Source organism: Octopus bimaculoides, chromosome 10 (genome assembly GCF_001194135.2).
Source record: "Octopus bimaculoides isolate UCB-OBI-ISO-001 chromosome 10, ASM119413v2, whole genome shotgun sequence".
Classification (NCBI taxonomy): domain Eukaryota; kingdom Metazoa; phylum Mollusca; class Cephalopoda; order Octopoda; family Octopodidae; genus Octopus; species Octopus bimaculoides.
In genome coordinates, this window is record NC_068990.1 from 25,120,780 (window position 1) to 25,139,957 (window position 19,178).

A 19,178-nucleotide genomic window follows, 5' to 3' on the forward strand; every position below is an offset into this window, starting at 1 on the left:
TTTAGTTCATTTATTGGAAAGAAAAATCATAAATAAATAAAGAAAGAAAAAGCAAATCTTTCAGGTTTGCAAATTTTCTAAGGCTATCTTTTGAAATGAGAAGAGAAAGAAGAAGAAAAAAAGAAATTCTTTGAAATATATTTGTATGTAAAGGATAATAACACAAAGACAAATAATTCTGTGGAATTGGTAATTTAAAAAAAAAAAGGAAATGAAAGAAATGTAACAAAAATGAGGATATTTTTCTCTTGAGTTTTTCCCTTCCCCATCATTTGTTTCTGATTTAAAGAATGGTTAAATGAATAAAGTAATTTATGTTTGTAAAAAAAAAAAATCACAATGTAAGAACTCCTCAATTGTAAAGAATGCTGATTGAAAAATTATGGAACGATTAAATGGAATAATATTTTGTTTTTGGATTTGACACTCCCCAGACACAACAGTAAATGGAATAAGTATTTGTGAAAAAAACATGAGAAGATTGGAAATGATATGAGATATCTGTTTTACATGAACTATGAATAAATAAACATCCAATCACTTAATCTAAACTGAAAGCTAACGAACTAATAATCATTATTCCCCCAAATTGTTTTATGAAATCTTTTTTAAAAAAAGAGAAAAAAAAGAAAAAGAAAATACTTGTCCATATTCACTAATAGTATAGTTGCAAGATATGAATGGTACTGAAGTGTTTAATATGCAAGACTTGACATTTTGATATGAGCAAGATGTAGACATGCTTTTAAAAACTTCCACTCAAAGCACATATATTAACACAGATATCCACCAACGATGGGAATATAATGAATCAACATGCTAGAGGTAGACAGACAGAGACAGAGATTACAAAAAAAAAAAAAAAAAAAATCATATATGTATACATATAGAAAGTTTGAGAAACATTAGAACAAATCTGGTAAAGGAAATCTAAGCAGCAATCAGTAAAAATTAAGTCAGTAAACTATAATATCGATGCTTTCAAAGCATTAGTAAAACAGTATTCAGACAACTGTGTTGAGGGCAAGTTAAACAAAATGGCCATTGAGAGACTGTTGCCGGAATTCAACTAACTGCTCTTGCTTCACAAACCAGGCCCATTGCACCTGTACATAATGTTAGTACAGGAATTTTTCAGTAGGTTAGTTCAGAAACATGAAGCAAAAACCACATCATGAAAGCCTTCAATAAGTCCATTCCAAGGAGAACCATACCTTACAGCTAGACTGTTGCCAAAACTGATTCCAAGAATTTGGTCGTGGTTTGACATCTTTTTTCTCTCTCAGGAATACATTGTTTTCTGTCTTATTTGCAAGAAGGTTAGGTTCCTTATTGCTGCTAATTTGCTTAGAATCTGTTAGTTGTATAGGTTCAGTTGGTTGAGGGTGGAGTTTGTCAGTAAATGATATTTGGTTAGTTTTATCTGCTGAGAAATCAGGAGAGGACTGAACATCAGATGGAACAACAGTTTCTAATCTGTTAGATGACACCGGTGACAGAGAGGAAGACAATCCACTTTGAGGCAGACCATCAGGAAGAGACAATTGTATTGCTTCTGTTGTAGCATCATTTATTGGTTTCTTAAATTCTGGATTTTCAGCAAATTCTTCTGTATGCAGAATATCTGAAGTTTGTTTGGAAGGTACTGTAGTTTCAAATGATTCCACTGTATTCTTGTCTGCATGTGAAGGCAAACCAATCAGAGGAAGTTGTTTATCCTTATTATCTGAGCCAGAAACCATTTCAAGAGGTTTCTGTGGCAGGTTGCTTTCCATATAGGGTTTAGCAGCATTTTCAGGTGTTACCAAAGTTTGGTTTGAATCAACTGAAAGAATTGGCTCCGTTTCTGACGAGGTTGTTTCTGTGTAGTCTGCATTATTAGAATCTTTTAATCCTTCTCGTGTGCTGTTGCTAACTATTAATCCTGCAGCTATTGCTTCAATGAAGTCCAGCTTTTTGTGATCTCCTGGAGTAATATAAGTTCCCTTATGAGGATCGATTATACCTCGATTGATAGCTTCTTTAAGATTTATGATTGAATCCTGATTGAGGTCTCGAATTTCCATACAACTAGCTGTGATCAAACCATTTCCAATAACAGTAGCGAGATCATTGTGTTTTCCAGAGCAAGGGTCACAGAAAAGCCCAAGCTTTTTATCATAAAGAGCCTGATCAACAGCACTGTATAGGGTCAGTCCACTTGGACTAATGATGAAACCTTGGTGAAGGGCTTCAGCCAAACTCATGCACTGCCCTGTCTGTGGGTTTTTAAATATACCAGTTTTGATATCAATAAGACCTAAACTAGCAGCTCTTCTTAGAGTAATTGATTGCACAGTATCAGGGTCAATAACTTGAGAATTTGATCGACTTAGCATTCCAGAAGCAAAAGCTTCTTCTAGTTTCATATTTTCTATCTCAGAATTATTCAAATCAGAATACGTGTTGTTAGTTTTATCACTTGCCGACATATCTGAATTTATAGAATGGCTAAGATCAGCATTTTGAGCCTTTAACCCTTTATCCTCCTTTGAAATCCACCCCTTCTTTTTGGCGTCATAAAGGTTCATAATTTCATTAGACACAGGGTGTTTAAATTTACCTTTCTCCAATGATAAAAGGCCAATCGAATTGGCAACAAGGATGTTCATAGTTTCTAGAGTCTGAGGACACACAATTTCATCAGCTAAAGGATTTAAAAGTTCTAATTTCAAAGCATTCAGTATTGTCATAGAGTTGCCAGTATTGGGGTCTATTAAAAACCCTGTCTCAGGTTCATACAAACCTTTGTCAAGATAATCATTCAAAGTTGTTTCAGGGTTAGAACACTTCAAATTCAATGGCAGCATCAGTTGAGAGAGTTCTGGGTTATAGAGTAATATTGGACTTTGTAATGGTTGCTCTGTGGCAGACGCTTGGATATTGGAAACATCACTGCTAACTGAAATATTCTGGGGTATGAATTTTGGTACTTTAGTCAGCATGATTTTTTCATCAGGTGCTGAAGAATTTTTAATTAAAGACAAACTGCACAATTCTGGCTTCATTTCCTGCAGAATTAATGTACTTTTAGAATTTGCCCTTTCATCAGGAAGCATTTTCATATCATCAGTCACAACTACTTTATTATCTGGTTCAACAGAACCTTTACTGTACAATAAAATTTCATTAGAAATGGTTTCTTTCTCAGTTCTCTGACCTCTCAAGATATCATCAGACAAGGACACAGAATCAGTTTTATCAGAATCAGTTCCTATTGATGTTGTACATGGCAAATTTTCTTGATTCTTTGAAGAACCACAAGGTAGTGTTGTAGACTCACCCTTATTAAATACATTTCTTTGAAGTTCATCCTGCCAAATTTCTGGTTCTTTTAGGTACTTGAGAGGTTGCATTTTAGACAGAGAGTCTTTGACTATAACTTCTTTAAAAACTGTAAAGAATTCTTGAGTTCTAATGCAAGTATCAGCCCCTTCTGTGTATTCTTCTATATCATATAAAATCCTTGTTGGAGTCGTGTCTTGGATGGTTTCATGATCTGTTAATATGCTATCCGACACATCTGCACTTTCTACGTTCTCAGATACAGTTTTTATAGCAGTTGTATTCTGTAAAGTTTGCTCATCTCTAGGAGAACTATCAGACATTCCTATACATTCTACCTTATCAGAAACAGTTCTTAAGGCGGTTGAGTCTTGCAGCGTTGGCTGATTCTTTAGTGTATTAACAGACAGTGATGTATATGGTACCTCATTAAATACAGTGTTTTTGGAAGCCACAGTATCAAAAGATTCCTGCATCTCTAATGAACTATCGAGTGTTGTTATACCTCCTGTTTCTTTACAAGCTGAATCTTGTGTTTGCTTTTGATTCTTTGGAGCAATATTAGGAAATGCTGTAAAGTCTGCTTTATCAGAAATATTTGGAACAGAATTTGAGATTTGGATCATTTCTTGATCTTTTTGGTAAGTATCAAGTAAATCCTTATTAAGTTGTATTCCTTCAGAAAGTTTAGCCTGTTGATTTTCTGGGTTTCTTGGTAAACTATCAGGTAGTCTTGGAGATGCTTCTTCATTTGATCCAGTTCTTCTGGGAACTGTGACTTGCTGTGATGACTGGTCAAGTACTGTTCTTTTAGACATAGCGTCCTGCAAAGTTTCTTGACTGCCAACAGGATTCTTAGGAAGTGCAATAAAATTGGCTTCATTTACTGCAACTCCTTCGGAATGTGGATTTTGAAGCAATTCTTGTACATTAGATGAAGATTTCTCTAAATCTGGATGGTTTACATCAACTGTGAAAGTAGGATTCAGCAAGGCCTGCTGGGAGTTTGAAATACTTTTTAATGGCGTCACTTCTGCATTATTAACTGCATTTCCTTTGGAAATGTTTTCTGGTTTAAGTTGTGATTCAGCAAATGTCATAGATTTTGGATTCTTTGACATAGCACTTGCATCTTGCAACGATTCTTTACCTTTTGGTAAATTATCATTCAACAATGGAGTTGGCACATTAGAAAGTTTACTTTGCAAAGTTTCTGGAGAATGTAGAGAGCTGTTGTCCAATGATGGGTTTTGTTCGATAGTAGGTGTATCTTGTATGGTATGAACAAAGTTTGACGAAACACCATTTGATATTGGAAAGAATATTTGAGGTGCAACTTGTGAAGTTTCTAGACCATTTGGGAAATTATTTGGCATCACACTGTGCACATTGTCAAGTGCCATTCCTTTTGAACTTACATCAGGAAATACATCTTTTGTCTTTTCCAATTCATTATTTAATTCTGAAGGTTTTAAATGATCAAATATAATTCCTTTCAACACAGCATCTTGTAAAGTTAAATTGATGCCAGATTGAGTAAGACATCCTGTTGTTAGATCAAACATGTTGTCCTCAATAATGCTTGACAATAACAAAGGTTGTTTGTTGTCTGCTGAAACAAATGTATGGTTTATATTTATAAAACCTGAATCAATAGCTTCCTTTAATGTCTGCCTTTTTCCTGTCGAAGTGTTCAACATGCAACTAGAATTGGAATCAAAAAGTTTCATGTTTACTGCTTTTCCCAAGTCAATTTGTTGGTCAGGAATGGTAAATATAGACCCGGATTTAACAGCTTTTTCCAAAGAAATTCTTGTCTTTTTAGATTTATTTAGCAGTGACATTGTCTTACTACTAATCACTCCCTTTTCTAAAGCTTCATACAGAGTGAATACAGACCCATTTTCTGGATGTTTAATCAAAGATGTCTGTCCATCAATTAGATTACTTGATAAAGAATCAGTTAAATTCTTGTAATCATCTATTCTAGGATCCCAAAACATCTGTCTCTGAGAATCAAATACTCCATATTCATAGGCTGCTTTTAAACTGAGTTTAGGTTTCTCTGCATCAATGATATAACAAACTTCTAAAGCTTCTTTATAAGAAAGATGCTGGTTTCCAGGAATGGATAAAGTAAAGTTTTCAGGATTTAAAATTCTTTTTTTAACAGCAGTTTTAAAAGGAATGTAACATTTTAAATGAACATCCCATACCAATGGCTCTTTCAAAAATCCCATTTCACTATTTTGATGAAGTTGGGGTATATCTATCATTTGTTTACCATTCAAATTATTGCAAGGTAAGATTTTCTGAGTTTTTAGCCCTTCAGCAAGTGTATAGCTTCTATTTTGAGAAATAAATTTACCAGAAGAGTCTAAAACATTTGCCTCTATGGCTTGCAGAATGGATAGTGGGCTGGGGTGATCAGGGAACATAAAACGATCCTTATCGGATAAGACATGAGACTCCACTGCTTCCTTCAATGGAATGAAAGCTTGTGTATAGATGTTGTAAACTGAATTAGTGTCCTCCTGGTAGAATCCCAGCTCAATAGCCTCATTCAGACTAATGTTATTTGAGATATCCGATATAAGATTATTACTGAGGGCTGTAGAAAGATCAACACAAGATCCCTCAGAATTACAAAGAGTCCCTTTTACACTGTCAAACCAGCCTTGATCAATGGCTTGGTTTAGTGGTGAAAAAGATTCGCTGTTGGATTTTTTCACTAATGTTAGCTTTGAATCTATCAACCCAATATCTACAGCATCTTGAATATCAATTTGTTTTCCTGATATTGGATCAATAACATTCTTTAAATCCTGATCAAAAAAGCCAGATTGAATAGCAGTGACAAGACCAACTGCAGATTGGCCTGTGGCAAGTCTGATGATGCCAGCATCAACAGCTTCTTTTAAATCAAGATCTTTACCATTAGACTTAATCTTAACATCTTCAACATTTAAAATTCCCTTTTGAACAGCTTCGTCAATAGTCAGAAAATGATCTTCATGTTTAATTGTAATTTGATCAATCATTAGTAATCCACTGCTCACAGCTTCCTGCAAATTTTCAATCTTTCCTGATTTTGGATTCATAAATTTACAGGATTCTGGATTATAGATACCAAGTTTAACAGCTTCTATAGGAGTAGTTTCTGATGTACCTTTATCTTGAAGAATTAAACCTTTGCGTATTGCTTCTTCTAGAGGGTAACATTTTGAAGGTGTAATGTAGGAACCATCAGAAGCACTTATAATCCCCTGTAGAATTCCACCACTCACAGTTAAAAGAGTTTGAGAATTTACATCTCGAACAGTGATAGAATTTTTGTCTAGAAGTCCAAATTCTAAAGCATTCATAAACGAACTTGGGAGTGAGGAAAAGGGATCAACAAATCTCTTTTTACAAGGATCATAAATTCCTTCTTCAAAAGCTTCCTGAAGTGTAAGGCCAGGCTGTGAGGAAATATCAAGAATCAATCCTTTATCTATGGCCTCAATCAAAGAGTATTCAGTCCCTCGATAGGATAACTCTGACCTTTCAGCATTAAACAAGTTATTTTCTAGAGCAGAACTGAAGCTACAAGCTTCACCAGCATCATTCCGCACTCGTACCAGATCAGTATCAATCAATCCAATATTGATTGCATCAGAAAATGAAATTTCTTCATTAGTATTTGGATTTAGAAACAGATTAGTATCTTCATTGAAAAGTTCATCAAACATTTCAGTGAGAGATAATTTTAATGGCGAACGGCATCTCACAATCAACCCTTTCTCAAGAGCAAAGTTCAAAGCAATAGCTTGACTTTGAGCATCCATCATTTTACCAGAATCAACATCAATAAGCCGTTTGGAAATGGCTTCGCTAAGAATCATCACATCCCAACTTACAGGGTCTCTAACGAGAGATTCCATTCTTATAAATCCATCATCTATAGCAGTTGATAAAGGAACAGATTCATTTGATGGGTAAGTCACAGTATTTTTTAATGGGTTGTACAGGCCAGTAAGGATAGCCTCATCTAAAGTCACTGAATCGTTAGCATTTTCTGCTAAGAGAGGGGTACATAAAGACAGACTTTCTCTTCTCAGAGTGGAGACTGATGTTCTTCTTTTGGAAGAAAGAGTTGGCATTGAAGATCGTCTTCGGAGAGATGGCGATGTAGTAATTTTATCAGAGTTAAGCTGAATATTATCAGTTGTGAAATTTGAATTCAAAATTACATCAGATGGATTGTGTTGGAGTTGTTCATGATGTCGGGGTTGTTCATGAAGCAAAATTTTAAGCTTACGGGAGATTAAGAATTCTTTGTTTACAGCTTCAGTGATAGTTAGTTGCCTATTCTTATTCAGATCAAGATAAAAACAGCCAACAGTATTTGAATGGAGAATATTTTCACAAAAAGCTTCTCTTATTGAAACGATTTGATTGGATTTTGTATTTACAACTTCTTCAGAATATAGGCTCAAATATTGAAAACTTATCATCTCATCCAGAGTATACCATTTTCCTGTAGTGGTTTCCTTAAACAAATAATTGGAACTATCAAAATTTCCTTCATGTACCAGATCAGCAATAGAAGTTTCAATTTTGTCAACTATGAAACCTTTATGCAGTGCTTCATTCCAGTCCAGCCATTTTTTCAATGAAGAATTCTGAATCTGCCCAGTCTGAATATCAAACAGATGTCTGTCGTTAGCAGTGGCTAGATTAATAAATTCTTGGTTTTTCACATCTAACATTCTGGTTGCTGCTGTAACAGATCCTGTCTTGATAAGGTCAAATAAACCAGGACCAATTTTATTACGAAACTGGAAAAATTCTGATTCCTTTATTTCAGGGTGTTCCAAACAAATAATTCTTTCTTTGAAAGCTGATGCCAGAGAATATTGCAAATTACTGTTGCTAACGATTAAGTTTCCATTATCGATGTGAACCTGTCCTGATAAAATAGCTTGCTCTAAACTAATCGAAGTTGAAGGATTCAAATGAAGAGTCACACTAGGTCCATAGAGTAAACCAGATTCTAAACTTTGGTGAAGGTTGAGTAATTCCATATTAGATGGGTGAGCAAATTTACAACTAAGAGGATCCCAGAATCCTTTAATAAAGTTCTTGCAATAGCAGTCGAGATTGGACACATACGGACAATCACCAGATACAATGGGAGGGGATGTAATATATTGATCGTTCAGATTTGATTGGGAAAAGCTATATGGATGCTCATCAATATCCTCACTGCTATCTGTAGTGGAGGAATTGGAACTATGAAAGCCATTTGGAATGGAATGGTGAAAACCTGGCAAACTTTGTTCTTTTGTCACAACTGTTGAAGATTTCTCACAAAGACCTTGACCTTTTGGATTGGGAGGCATATTCTTACCCTGAAAATTAGAATCTATATCTCAACAAAGAGTCATTAAATCCATACCTACTCTAAATTAAATAAAAACAGAGGCAAATAAATCAATAAATATATAATACAAATATGTACAGATGAATTTTGTACTTTGTTTTGTTAATATAGTCTTAGAATTGTTTTTTATGGTGATGGTAAGTCAAAATATCTTAATATAGGATCAAAAAAAAAAAAAAAAAATAAGGAAGAAACAATGAAAATGATGCTCTCCAAAAGGATAATAAATTTTTTAAATTCATAAACAACATGAAAGAGAAACTCAGAGTTAATGAACATGGAATGAAATCCACCCCAGCACTTTTTAGTACACGGAATGAAGTATTATGCTTCCCCCACCCTACTATCCTACAAGAAGTACATGATATGAACTTTCATCATCATCATTAGCAGCACTTATAAAAAGCACATGGAATGAGGTATTACCTTGCCTTATACCCACCACTCTTTAAAAAACATGAAATTAATCATTACTCTCCATCTAGCTTTTAAAAATGCACTAACAATGATAGGTCAACTCACGCACCAGTGAAAACATTAAAAAATACAAAAATAAAGTACTATTCTTCCATTTTTACAAATGTATACAAGACAAGGCATAACCTCACCACACATCTTCCCAAATGAACACAGGAAAATTAAATATGACAAACATCTGACCTATTTTCATATTGGTTTCAATTTTTGGCACAAGGTCAGTAATTTCAGGGGAGGGGATAAGTTGATTGTATCAACCCCAGTGCTCAACTGGTACTTATTTATTGACCCCCACCAAAAGGATGAAAGGCAAAACTGACCCTGGCAGAATTTGAACTCAGAACATAAAGATGACAAAATACCACAAAGCATTTTGCCTAGCAGGCTAACAATTCTGCCAACTCACAGCTTTTGGAGCTATTTTAATATTGAAAATCATCTGTGTTCAACATTGGATATCTTCACAAGTATGAAGTATTAATTTTCTAACATCAGCACAAATCTTCCCATGTGAGGGTTGGGTGAGCCAATCAGCTTGACTCCAGTTCACAGTACAAAGTTTTGATCTGCGATTGCAGTAAACCTGCTCATACACTGAAAACAGATGCAGATGAAGCAGCATCTTATAAAGTCTGGTTACTATTAGACTCACTATCATCATTTCAACATCCAGAGTTTTCCATGCTCAAATGTGTCATATGGAATTTGTTGAGGAAGATTTTCCATGGCCAGATGTCCTTTCTGTTGCCAACCCTCACCTGTTTCTAAGTAAGGTAATATTTCCCCATAACCTGACATGTCTTGAAAAATTGGAAATGAAGGATACCACTTGCATGATGGTGACACTTGCTTTTCACAATCACATGATGTCAAGGAAAGGAGACAATAACACATACAAATATGACAGGCTTCTTTCGGTTTCCACCTGCCAAACCCACAAAAAGCTTTGATTGGGCTATAACAGAAGACACCAACTCAAGGTGGAAACTTCTTATCACACAGGCAGGCCTGCACCTAGACTAGTTTAAAATAATTTAATAAAGAATTAATATCCTAAAACAGGACATTATAAAAAAAGACTGTTGCAATTAGTTAAACAAATAACCATTTCTAATTTAGGTACCATGCCAGTAACTGCGAAGGGAGTGGGGTTAATTGATGACATTCATCCAGGAAATGACCGGTACTTTATCTAATCAACTCTGAAGTTGACCTCAGCAGGATTTGAACTCAGAATGTAAACAGAATGAATGCTGCAAAGCAATGTTTTTATCTGACACTCCAATGATGTTACCAACTCATCACCTTTGTTAACCAAATAATAAAACTGAAGTTTACAGGTCCAGGAAAATGTGTGTATATATTCAATGCTAAGAGACAAGTTTATATTATTCTTTCTAATTTTGGCACAATGCCAGCAATTTCTTGAAGGGAAAGAGAAGTCAGTTACGTTGATTCCAGTGATCAATTGTAATTTATTTTATTAACCCTAAATGGATGAAAGGCAAAACCAACCTTGGTGGCATTTGAACTTGGAACATAAAGAGCTGGAAGAATTTTCTAGCGTGTTAACAATTCTACCAGTTTTCTGCCTTGCATTTATTTATAATACTGATTTCAAAATTTGGAACAAGGCAAAATTTCGGGGAGAGACTCTAAGGTCAATAAAATTGACCTCAGTACTCAACTGGTATTATATCGACTCCAAAGGGATGAAAGGCAAAGGTGACCTCGGCAGAAAGGAAAAAAAAAAAATCACACTATAATATTAAAATGACACTAGTTAAATTTTAAAAATTTGAAGAGTGATGTATGTGAAAACAAAAGCAAATATGCAAATTATGAAATGTGTCAATAAGAAATGACAGAAGACGTTTTCTTTCTTAGGGTGAACAGAACAAGATTAAAATCACAATGGTAACAAGTTTCAATGAAATATAAAACTGTTAGAATACATAAATGAAATATCAATGAGTTCACTAATAACTGCAACAAGGTGGCTAAGCCGTTACCTACCTGACAAAATCGAGTTATCTCATAACAGCACCAGGTGAAAATAGATCTGACCATAATTTTGACAGCTGCATCTTTAATTATCATAATTATTGCTGTTTGTTTTTGCTAAACAAATTCAAATGTACAATTTCCAAGTGGTATGTCCAACTCAGAAAAGCCATTAATAAGAAACGTGTGTCTTCATTAGAAAGGTTTTCTTTTATGAAGCTTCTCAAGACATTTTACAGACAGAAATGATACGTTTCAAAATGGCCACACACACACAAAAAAAACAAAAAAAGTTGTGAGGTTAGAATTAGCTGGTGCCAAGTCAAAGTACACAGTAGCTTATTGTTAACTGTTGCTGTGACAAAATCCAAGAAATAACTATTTAAAATAGACTGGTGAAAAAATGTTTTTCATATGCAAATATTTCACTAACAGCAGAGGGAAGAGTCTATATTTCAGAAAAAAAAAAATGCTAATTAAAATAACAATTAAGCTAATAATTACAAACAGTTTGTTTCAAATTTTAAAATAATCCCATAAACTCTGACAACAAATTACTTTAAATGGGTCAGAAATACTTCCAATAAACAGAGTCCATTGAATGTGTGTGTGTGTGTAACTATCGTTTACTTGTTTCAGTCATTAGACTGTGGCCATGCTGGGGTATTGAAGAATTCTTAGTCAAACGATTCAACCCTAGTACTTATGTTTTTCATTTTTAGCCTGGTACTCTTTTGATGAACCATTAAGTTATGGGGATGTAAACACACCACTAGGGTTTATGTAATCGACTTACTCACTCCCCTAAAATTGCTGGCCTTGTGCCAAAATTTGAAATCAATATGCTATATATGCCAAGTGTTCCCCCACCCCATCCCAAATCACTTCACAGAATGTATTGGGTGCATATCATCATGGCACCAACACCAGAGAGGTTATCTAAAGCAGATTTAGGGTCTTTTGGACCCTGTATCAGCTTCTATTTAAAGTTCTTTCCCTACACTGACAATCTTTGCTACAGCTTGACAAGTGCACGCCATCTTTGTTCCTTTCTTTTACATGGGACTAAACAAATAGAGTGAAATGGGAGGTTGTCTCAATTCTACAGTGGTGGCCACTCAGGACTAAATAATAATTCATTACATTGCTAAATAGGAAACAGAGTAGCTGATTGAGTCAGTTCTGATAGAAGTATATAAAATAAGAATATGCAAATTTTATGGACCTTGGAGGGATGAATGGTAAATTCGACCCTGGATGGGCTTCGACATAAAACACTGTTACTAAATACTACAGGACGTTTGCTGTGGCGTTCTAAAGTTCCTTCCTTGACCATCACTGATGATAACAATAGCAAGATGTAATTAAAAATGAAGACTTAATTAATTAAAGTTAAATATCAAAACCATTTATAAACTAATGACCAATGAGTCACTAAATGTAACACCTTACCTTCTCATGATGATGGTGATGATGAAAGTAGAAATAACGATAGTAATGTTATTGATGATGGTGATGATGATGGCAATGATAATGAGAGTAAATATGAAGATGATGATGATGATGATGAATTTCACAAGGATGATGAAACATTAAAGTTGTTAAACTGTAATGAAGTCTAAGTGAAATCCAACACAAATTACTTTAAAAAAAGACAAAATTAAAAGGAGTTGCATCATAGAAATAGGAGTACTTACCGTTTCTGAAGATTCAATTTCTAAAGTTGGCAGTGGTTTCTCTCCAATTACCTGAAGAAAACTACTTCCTTCAACAGCTTCTGATGTTACGAGCCCAGCAGCTACTGCTTCCTTGAGAGGAATCGAATCTCCTGTGGTGCTGTTCACAACATTGCCGCTGGAATCAATGTAGAAACCAGGAACTGCCATATAGGTGGAACTAGTGGCTATCGTTTGGATTTCGGTAGCACTTTTTGAAATTAATTCTCCATTTGAATAATAAGCACTTTGATCAGGACTAAAAGGTGAACCTTCTGTGACAGTCATGTATTGACCTTTTCGGAATGGTTCCTTTTGCTTTGCTTCACCAGGAATGTCTGTTTTAGCGGCAATATAACCTAGCTGAAGGGCTTTGTCTAGAGAGAGAGTTACATGGCTTGTAGGATCCGTGTAATTTCCTGTTGTCTCATCTAAATAACCGTCTTGCAAAGCTTTGCTCAAAGAAATAGGTTTGTCGTCATTGGGAGGAATATTTCCATTGCTAGCAGATGGAGAAGAACTAGTAGGTACCAAAAATCCACATTGGAAAGCTTCGTCCAATGACAAAGTAACATTGGTGACAGGGTTTCGGAAAGTTCCAGATGAGGAATCAATCAGTCCAGATTTAAAGGCATCATTAAAAGTAATGGGATCTCCAGTAGTCAGATCACTTAAAATACCCCTTTTCACAGCATCCTCAATGGTCATATCTAAACCTTTATCAGAATCCCGGTATCGTTGGCAGTTCACATCTAAGAGGCCATCATTAAGAGCTTGTTTAAAAGTTATGCTTGAACCAGTTTTTGTATCGGCTGGAAGTTCAGAGCTTTTCAGCAGCACAACTGATTCAACTGGGGACTTCTTGGCTCTCGGTAGTTTTGGAGAGAGATAGCCTTCATCAACAGCAGTCTGAAGATCACATTCAGTTTTGCTATCAGGTCGTGTGAATAAGCCCGTTTTTACGTTTATTTGGCCTATTTTTATAGCCTCTTGGAAAGAACATGCTTTTGGTGACCGGGAATTATCAGGGAAATGGAAAGGTTCATCTTGGTCATTCAATAAGATTCCTAATAAAACAGCTTCATCAACAGAATAGCAACTGTTGGAACCCGGATCAATAAATTTACCAGTTTTTCGATCCACGAGACCTTTAATCAAAGCGTCTTTTAATTTTAATCCAGGTTTTGCTCTTTTAACTGAACCTTCAGTAATTTCAGCTTTCACAAATCCCTTTTGAATTGCTTCTGTAATTGATAAGGTGCTGTTAGTTTTAATGTCAACATAATTTCCAGCTGGGTCTAAGATCCCCTTTTCAAACGCATCAGCTGTACTTATCATTTCTTGCTTCTCAGGATCAACAGCTCCAATAACGTTATATGTTACTCCAGGTTTCTGAGATGATACTGTGGTCTTTGTGGTAACCACAGACTGAACAGAGCCAGAAACGAAACCTTCTTTCATAGCGTCCTCGATACTGAGAACAGTACCAGAATTTGAGTCCAAATAGGTTTTCCCATCTCTGTCAATAATTTTCTGTGAAACGGCTTCTTCTAGTGTAAGTTCTTCTCCTGTAGTGGTGTTCAGAACAGCAGTCACATTTACATGGCGAGCTGTACCTTTTTGAATGTCACATTTCTTAGGTTTCTTCATATCTGCAACTAAGTTTTTCTCAATAGCTTCGGATAAGTGCATGGTTTCTCCTGTAGCTGTATTCTTGAACAGATTATTCTTTGGATCTAAAATACCAGCATTTATGGCTTCTTCTGAAGTTAAGTTTTTGCCAGTTTTAACGTCTTTTACAATGGTTGAAGAACTCAAAGATTTTGCAGTTGGAACATCTGGTGAGACTGGAGTAACTTTCACTAAGCCTTTTGTCACAGCCTGCTGGATTGGCAGACGTTCTCCAGTAATTTGATCGATCATTTCTCCCCTCTGAGGGTCAAACAGTCCAGCTTTCACAGCTTTATCAAGGGGCAAAGTTTTACCAGAACGAGTATCCACAACATCTGTGATTTGGATAGATTCTTGTTTTTCAGGTCTAACCACAAAATTTCCTGCTGGTTCGACAGTCATTACCAAATCTTTCTTAATAGCTTCTGACATTGGATATATATCACCAGTGGTTTTGTCTCTGTAACTGCTTAAGTTTTTATCAACAATGTTTTGTCCTATAGCTTCTGTTACAGTTAGTTGACGTCCAGTTTGAGGATCAACAATAAATTTAATAGGAGGCAGAACATCAGTGGTATCTTGTTCACTTTTACAATAGCCCTTCTTTACTGCTTCAGATAGAGAAATCTTCACTCCATTTTCATCAGTATAAGTACCACTTTCCAAACATATAAGGTCCTTTTTACTAGCATCTTCAATGGACAAAAAGTCTTTCAGTTTAGGGTCATAAACAGATTGAATTTTCAATGTTTTTTCAGAGCCAGGGTATGTCAAATCAGCAGGAGAACCCTCTGCTGAGCCTTTCACCAAACCCTTTTTGTATGCTTCAGCCAATGCCATATGTTCTCCAGTGGATTTGTTTAAAAGAACACCATCAGAAACATCAACCAAACCTTTCTCTACAGCATCACTGATAGGAAGAACTGTTTGTGTGACAGGGTCAGTCACATGACTTATTGTAATTGATTGTCTTTTTGTGACGGTCACATCTTTCTTAGGATCCCTTGGTTGAGAGCTAGAAAACTGATCATCTGTTTCTTCTGTAGAGATGTAGCCTTTACTGAGAGCTTCATTTATGCTCATGCGCTCACCCGTCTTTTGGTTTGTGAATGTTTCTTTTTGTATATTTAATATGTTCTTCTTTACTGCTTCAGTAAGCGGCATCTTTTCTCCTGTATTTGGGTCTAACACAGAAGAAACATGGACATCTTTCTGCTCAGAGAATGAAACTGCAGCAGTGTAGCCCTCTTTGGATTTCTCCTCTCTTGATACAAGATTGTCAAGTGTGTTGCCATGGACAAAGCCAGAACTAAGGGCATTGACCAGAGAGAAAGTTTGTCCAGTGACAGGATTGTGGTAACTTCCATTTTCAACATTAACAATATCCTTGTCAATCGCCGTCTTTAGATCAATATAATTACCAGTTGAAGGATCAAGTACTTCATCAATAGACAATTTATCAATCATCTTGATTGTTATTTTACTTGATGCACGATTATCTACCGGTGTTTCTTGTAAATCACCATTATTAATTAAATCATGCAATGTCTTTTTGGTTTTGTTACTGGGATCAACAAAATGTCCAGTAGCATCGATTAAATTTTGGTCAAATGCTTCTTGTAATGTGTAGGTACGACCAGCAATATTTATAGACCCTGATGTTGGGAAAATATAACCAGAGTCAATAGCTTCTTTAAGTGTGATGGAATTTCCTGAGAAAGGTATTTTGTACATTCCTGTGTTAGAATTCAAGAACCCACTTGATATTGCCTCCATCAATGTCATTGCATCTTCAGAGACAGGTGACACTTGTTTAATTTTGACAACTTCAACCACATTAGGTTCAACAATACTGCCCTTCGTTGCTTCAACCGTAACTGGAATAGCAGGAGATTTTGTTTTGCTGGTAGATTTTCCTATTAATTCCTTTCCTTTATCAAAAAGCATTTTCCCAGCAATAACTGGAGCCCCAGCAATACCAGCCACAGCAATAAGTCCAACTTTGGCAGCATCCTTCAAGTCAAATGCTTTATTTCCCTCAATGAATTTACCACTGGTTTTATCAATCTTTCCTTCTTTCCAACCATCTTGGAGAGTTAACATTTTCTCACTCTTTAAGTCATAGATAGCAGTCTGGTCGTTGATGAAACCTCGATCAACTGCTTCTTGTAGAGTCATAGTTTGTCCTGACATGGAGTCTGTGAACTTCCCAGTGTTAGGATCAAACAGACCAGCATCAATGGCTGTAATTAGGCTCATTTTGGAGGAAGGTTCTGGTGAGGTTTCAACATCAGCGCTAGGGTCAATAAGTTGTTCTCTGATAGCATCTAAAATTGCCATCCGAGATCCGGTCTTAGGATCTGTGTATTTATTTTCAGCTAAATCAATAAAACCTTGGTTAAGAGCTTCTGCAAAAGAAAGTCTCTTGGCCAACTCATCAGTGTTTTTAGTGCCCTTCTGCCTTTTTACAACAGCTTCAGGGGTGATGTCAGCTGGGCCTTGCTCTTTGAACTGTTCCCCAGTTGACAATGCCATTGGCTGATGGACAAGTGTTGATTCTGGAGTAGTCATTGGATAAGTTTTCATTGAGACATTAGAAACACTGTCTTTCGTTACCTTTTCATATTTATGAAGCTCTTTTGGCTCCACCACACTGTCCTTATCAGAACCAATAAATCCATATTGAACAGCAGTAGAAAGTGTCATTGTATCTTTGGTTGTTGGGTGAGTAAAAGTCCCATCCTGTTCGTTAACCAAACCAAGATTTATGGCCTCATCTAAAGTATATTTTTGCTCATTAAATAGATTTTCAGAGAATTCTTTGCTTGATTCTGCAGAATCTTTTATGTCCATTCCTGTAGATAATATCTCATCAGGAATCAAACCCTCCAGAAGAGCTTCATGCAAAGGTATCCGCTCACCAGTCACAGTATGGATAAGTTCACCTGTGTCAGGATTAAGAACTTTTCCATGCATTGCCAACCTCACAGATAAAACAGTACCACTTTTGGGATCAATTATAACAGATCTATCACAGTCGATCACTCCATGGTCAACAGCCTCCCGAATGGACATTGGTTGACCATTCATTGGGTTGATAATTTTACCCAATTCATTTATGAAATGGCTACCATGAACAGCATCATTTAAGGTCATTGGTAACCTAGTTGTGAAGGAAGCTGATTGCTTCACATGTGTTCCAGACTGAGATATGGTACAACTTTCTCTCACATTAACTGTCTGGTGGAATTCCTTAGTATTAGTTGTCAGAAGTTCTGGCTCAGATCGTTTGGTCTTTTTCGATTGTAAGGCACTAGCGATGATGTCAGTGGGCAATTTTTCCCCAGAAATTACAGCTAATTTCTGTGCAGTTGCTATATCAAGAAGTCCTTTATGTAAAGCTTCAGTTATTGTTAGTGGTTGATTAGTTTTGATATCGGTTATTCTGCCAGACTGCCAGTTAATGTTGATGTTCTTGGAAAATGGAATTTGTTGGGGAGTACGCTGCTCAGCCAGATTTTCTATCAAATCACTATTGAGCAGACCTTTCTGTACAGCTTCAGCAACAGTCATCTGTTTCCCGCTTGAAGAATCAAATACCAAACCATTTTCCCAATCAATGCTAACATTTGAACCATCTTTGAGAACCACATTTGGATAAGAAATTACTTGGGATGAATCCCTGTCAACAGGTTGGATTTGATTACTTGAAGCTGGGAGAGATGATATGCTAATAGTTTCACTACTAACAGTTGATGTGCTACTCATAAAGACTGACTGACTTACACTCACTCCTTGTCCGGCAGGGTGGGTGGGTCTTATCTGGTCATCAGGTTTAGCATATATTATTGTTGTAGTTGGTTTATCATAAGAATCCCCTTGAGAAGTTGGTTTATCATAAGAATCCCCTTGAGAAGTTGGTTTATCTGTTCCTATTATTTCTTTAGAATAATCAGGGTATTTATCTTTCTGTTGCATATCATTTGTAGCAGAAGGTGACTGGAAACTTTGTGGTACTTTCGGTGAAGATGGTTGTTGACTTTTCTGTAATATGTCAGTTGCAGAAACAGGTGGCTGACCTCTGTCAGGCACATCAGTTGTAGAAGGTAACTGATCACTCTCTGGTAGAACACCTCTCTGTAGTACATCAGTTGTTGACAGTGGGTGTCCTCTCTGTGGCATATCAGTTGATGGTAGTTGACCTCTTTGTGGGCTATCAACTGTTGGTAGGGCTTGACCACTATGTAGTGCATCAGTTGTCAATGGTGGCTGACCTCTCTGTGAGACATCAGCCGCTGATGGTGTTTGATCTCTTTGTGAGATATCAGCTGTTAGTGGAGCTTGACCTCTCTGTAATGCATCAGTTGCCGATGGTGGCTGACCTCTCTGTGGGACATCAGCTGCTGATGGCATCTGACCTCTTTGTGGGACATCAGCTGTTGGTGGGGCTTGACCTCTCTGTAATGCATCAGTTGCTGATGGTATTTGACCTCTTTGTGGGACATCAGCTGCTGATGGCATTTGACCTCTTTGTGGGACATCAGCTGTTGGTGGGGCTTGAG

General features: G+C 36.3%; 1 protein-coding gene across 5 annotated transcripts in view; it reads right to left on the bottom strand.

Annotated features, from left to right (window-relative positions):
• The window catches only part of LOC106880784 (microtubule-actin cross-linking factor 1, isoforms 1/2/3/4), a 158,214-nt gene that overhangs the window by 87,389 nt on the left and 51,647 nt on the right, over nt 1–19,178 (bottom strand). For 4 of the 5 annotated variants that reach the window (XM_052971076.1, XM_052971075.1, XM_052971077.1 and 1 more), the window contains exons 27-28: nt 12,928–19,142; nt 1,215–8,717 (exon numbers count right to left, since the gene is read on the bottom strand). In XM_052971076.1, coding sequence (XP_052827036.1) covers nt 1,215–8,717; nt 12,928–19,142 — 13,718 coding nt within the window. The remainder of the gene's footprint in view (nt 1–1,214; nt 8,718–12,927; nt 19,143–19,178) is intronic. The other variant, XM_052971080.1, reaches the window with a different exon arrangement.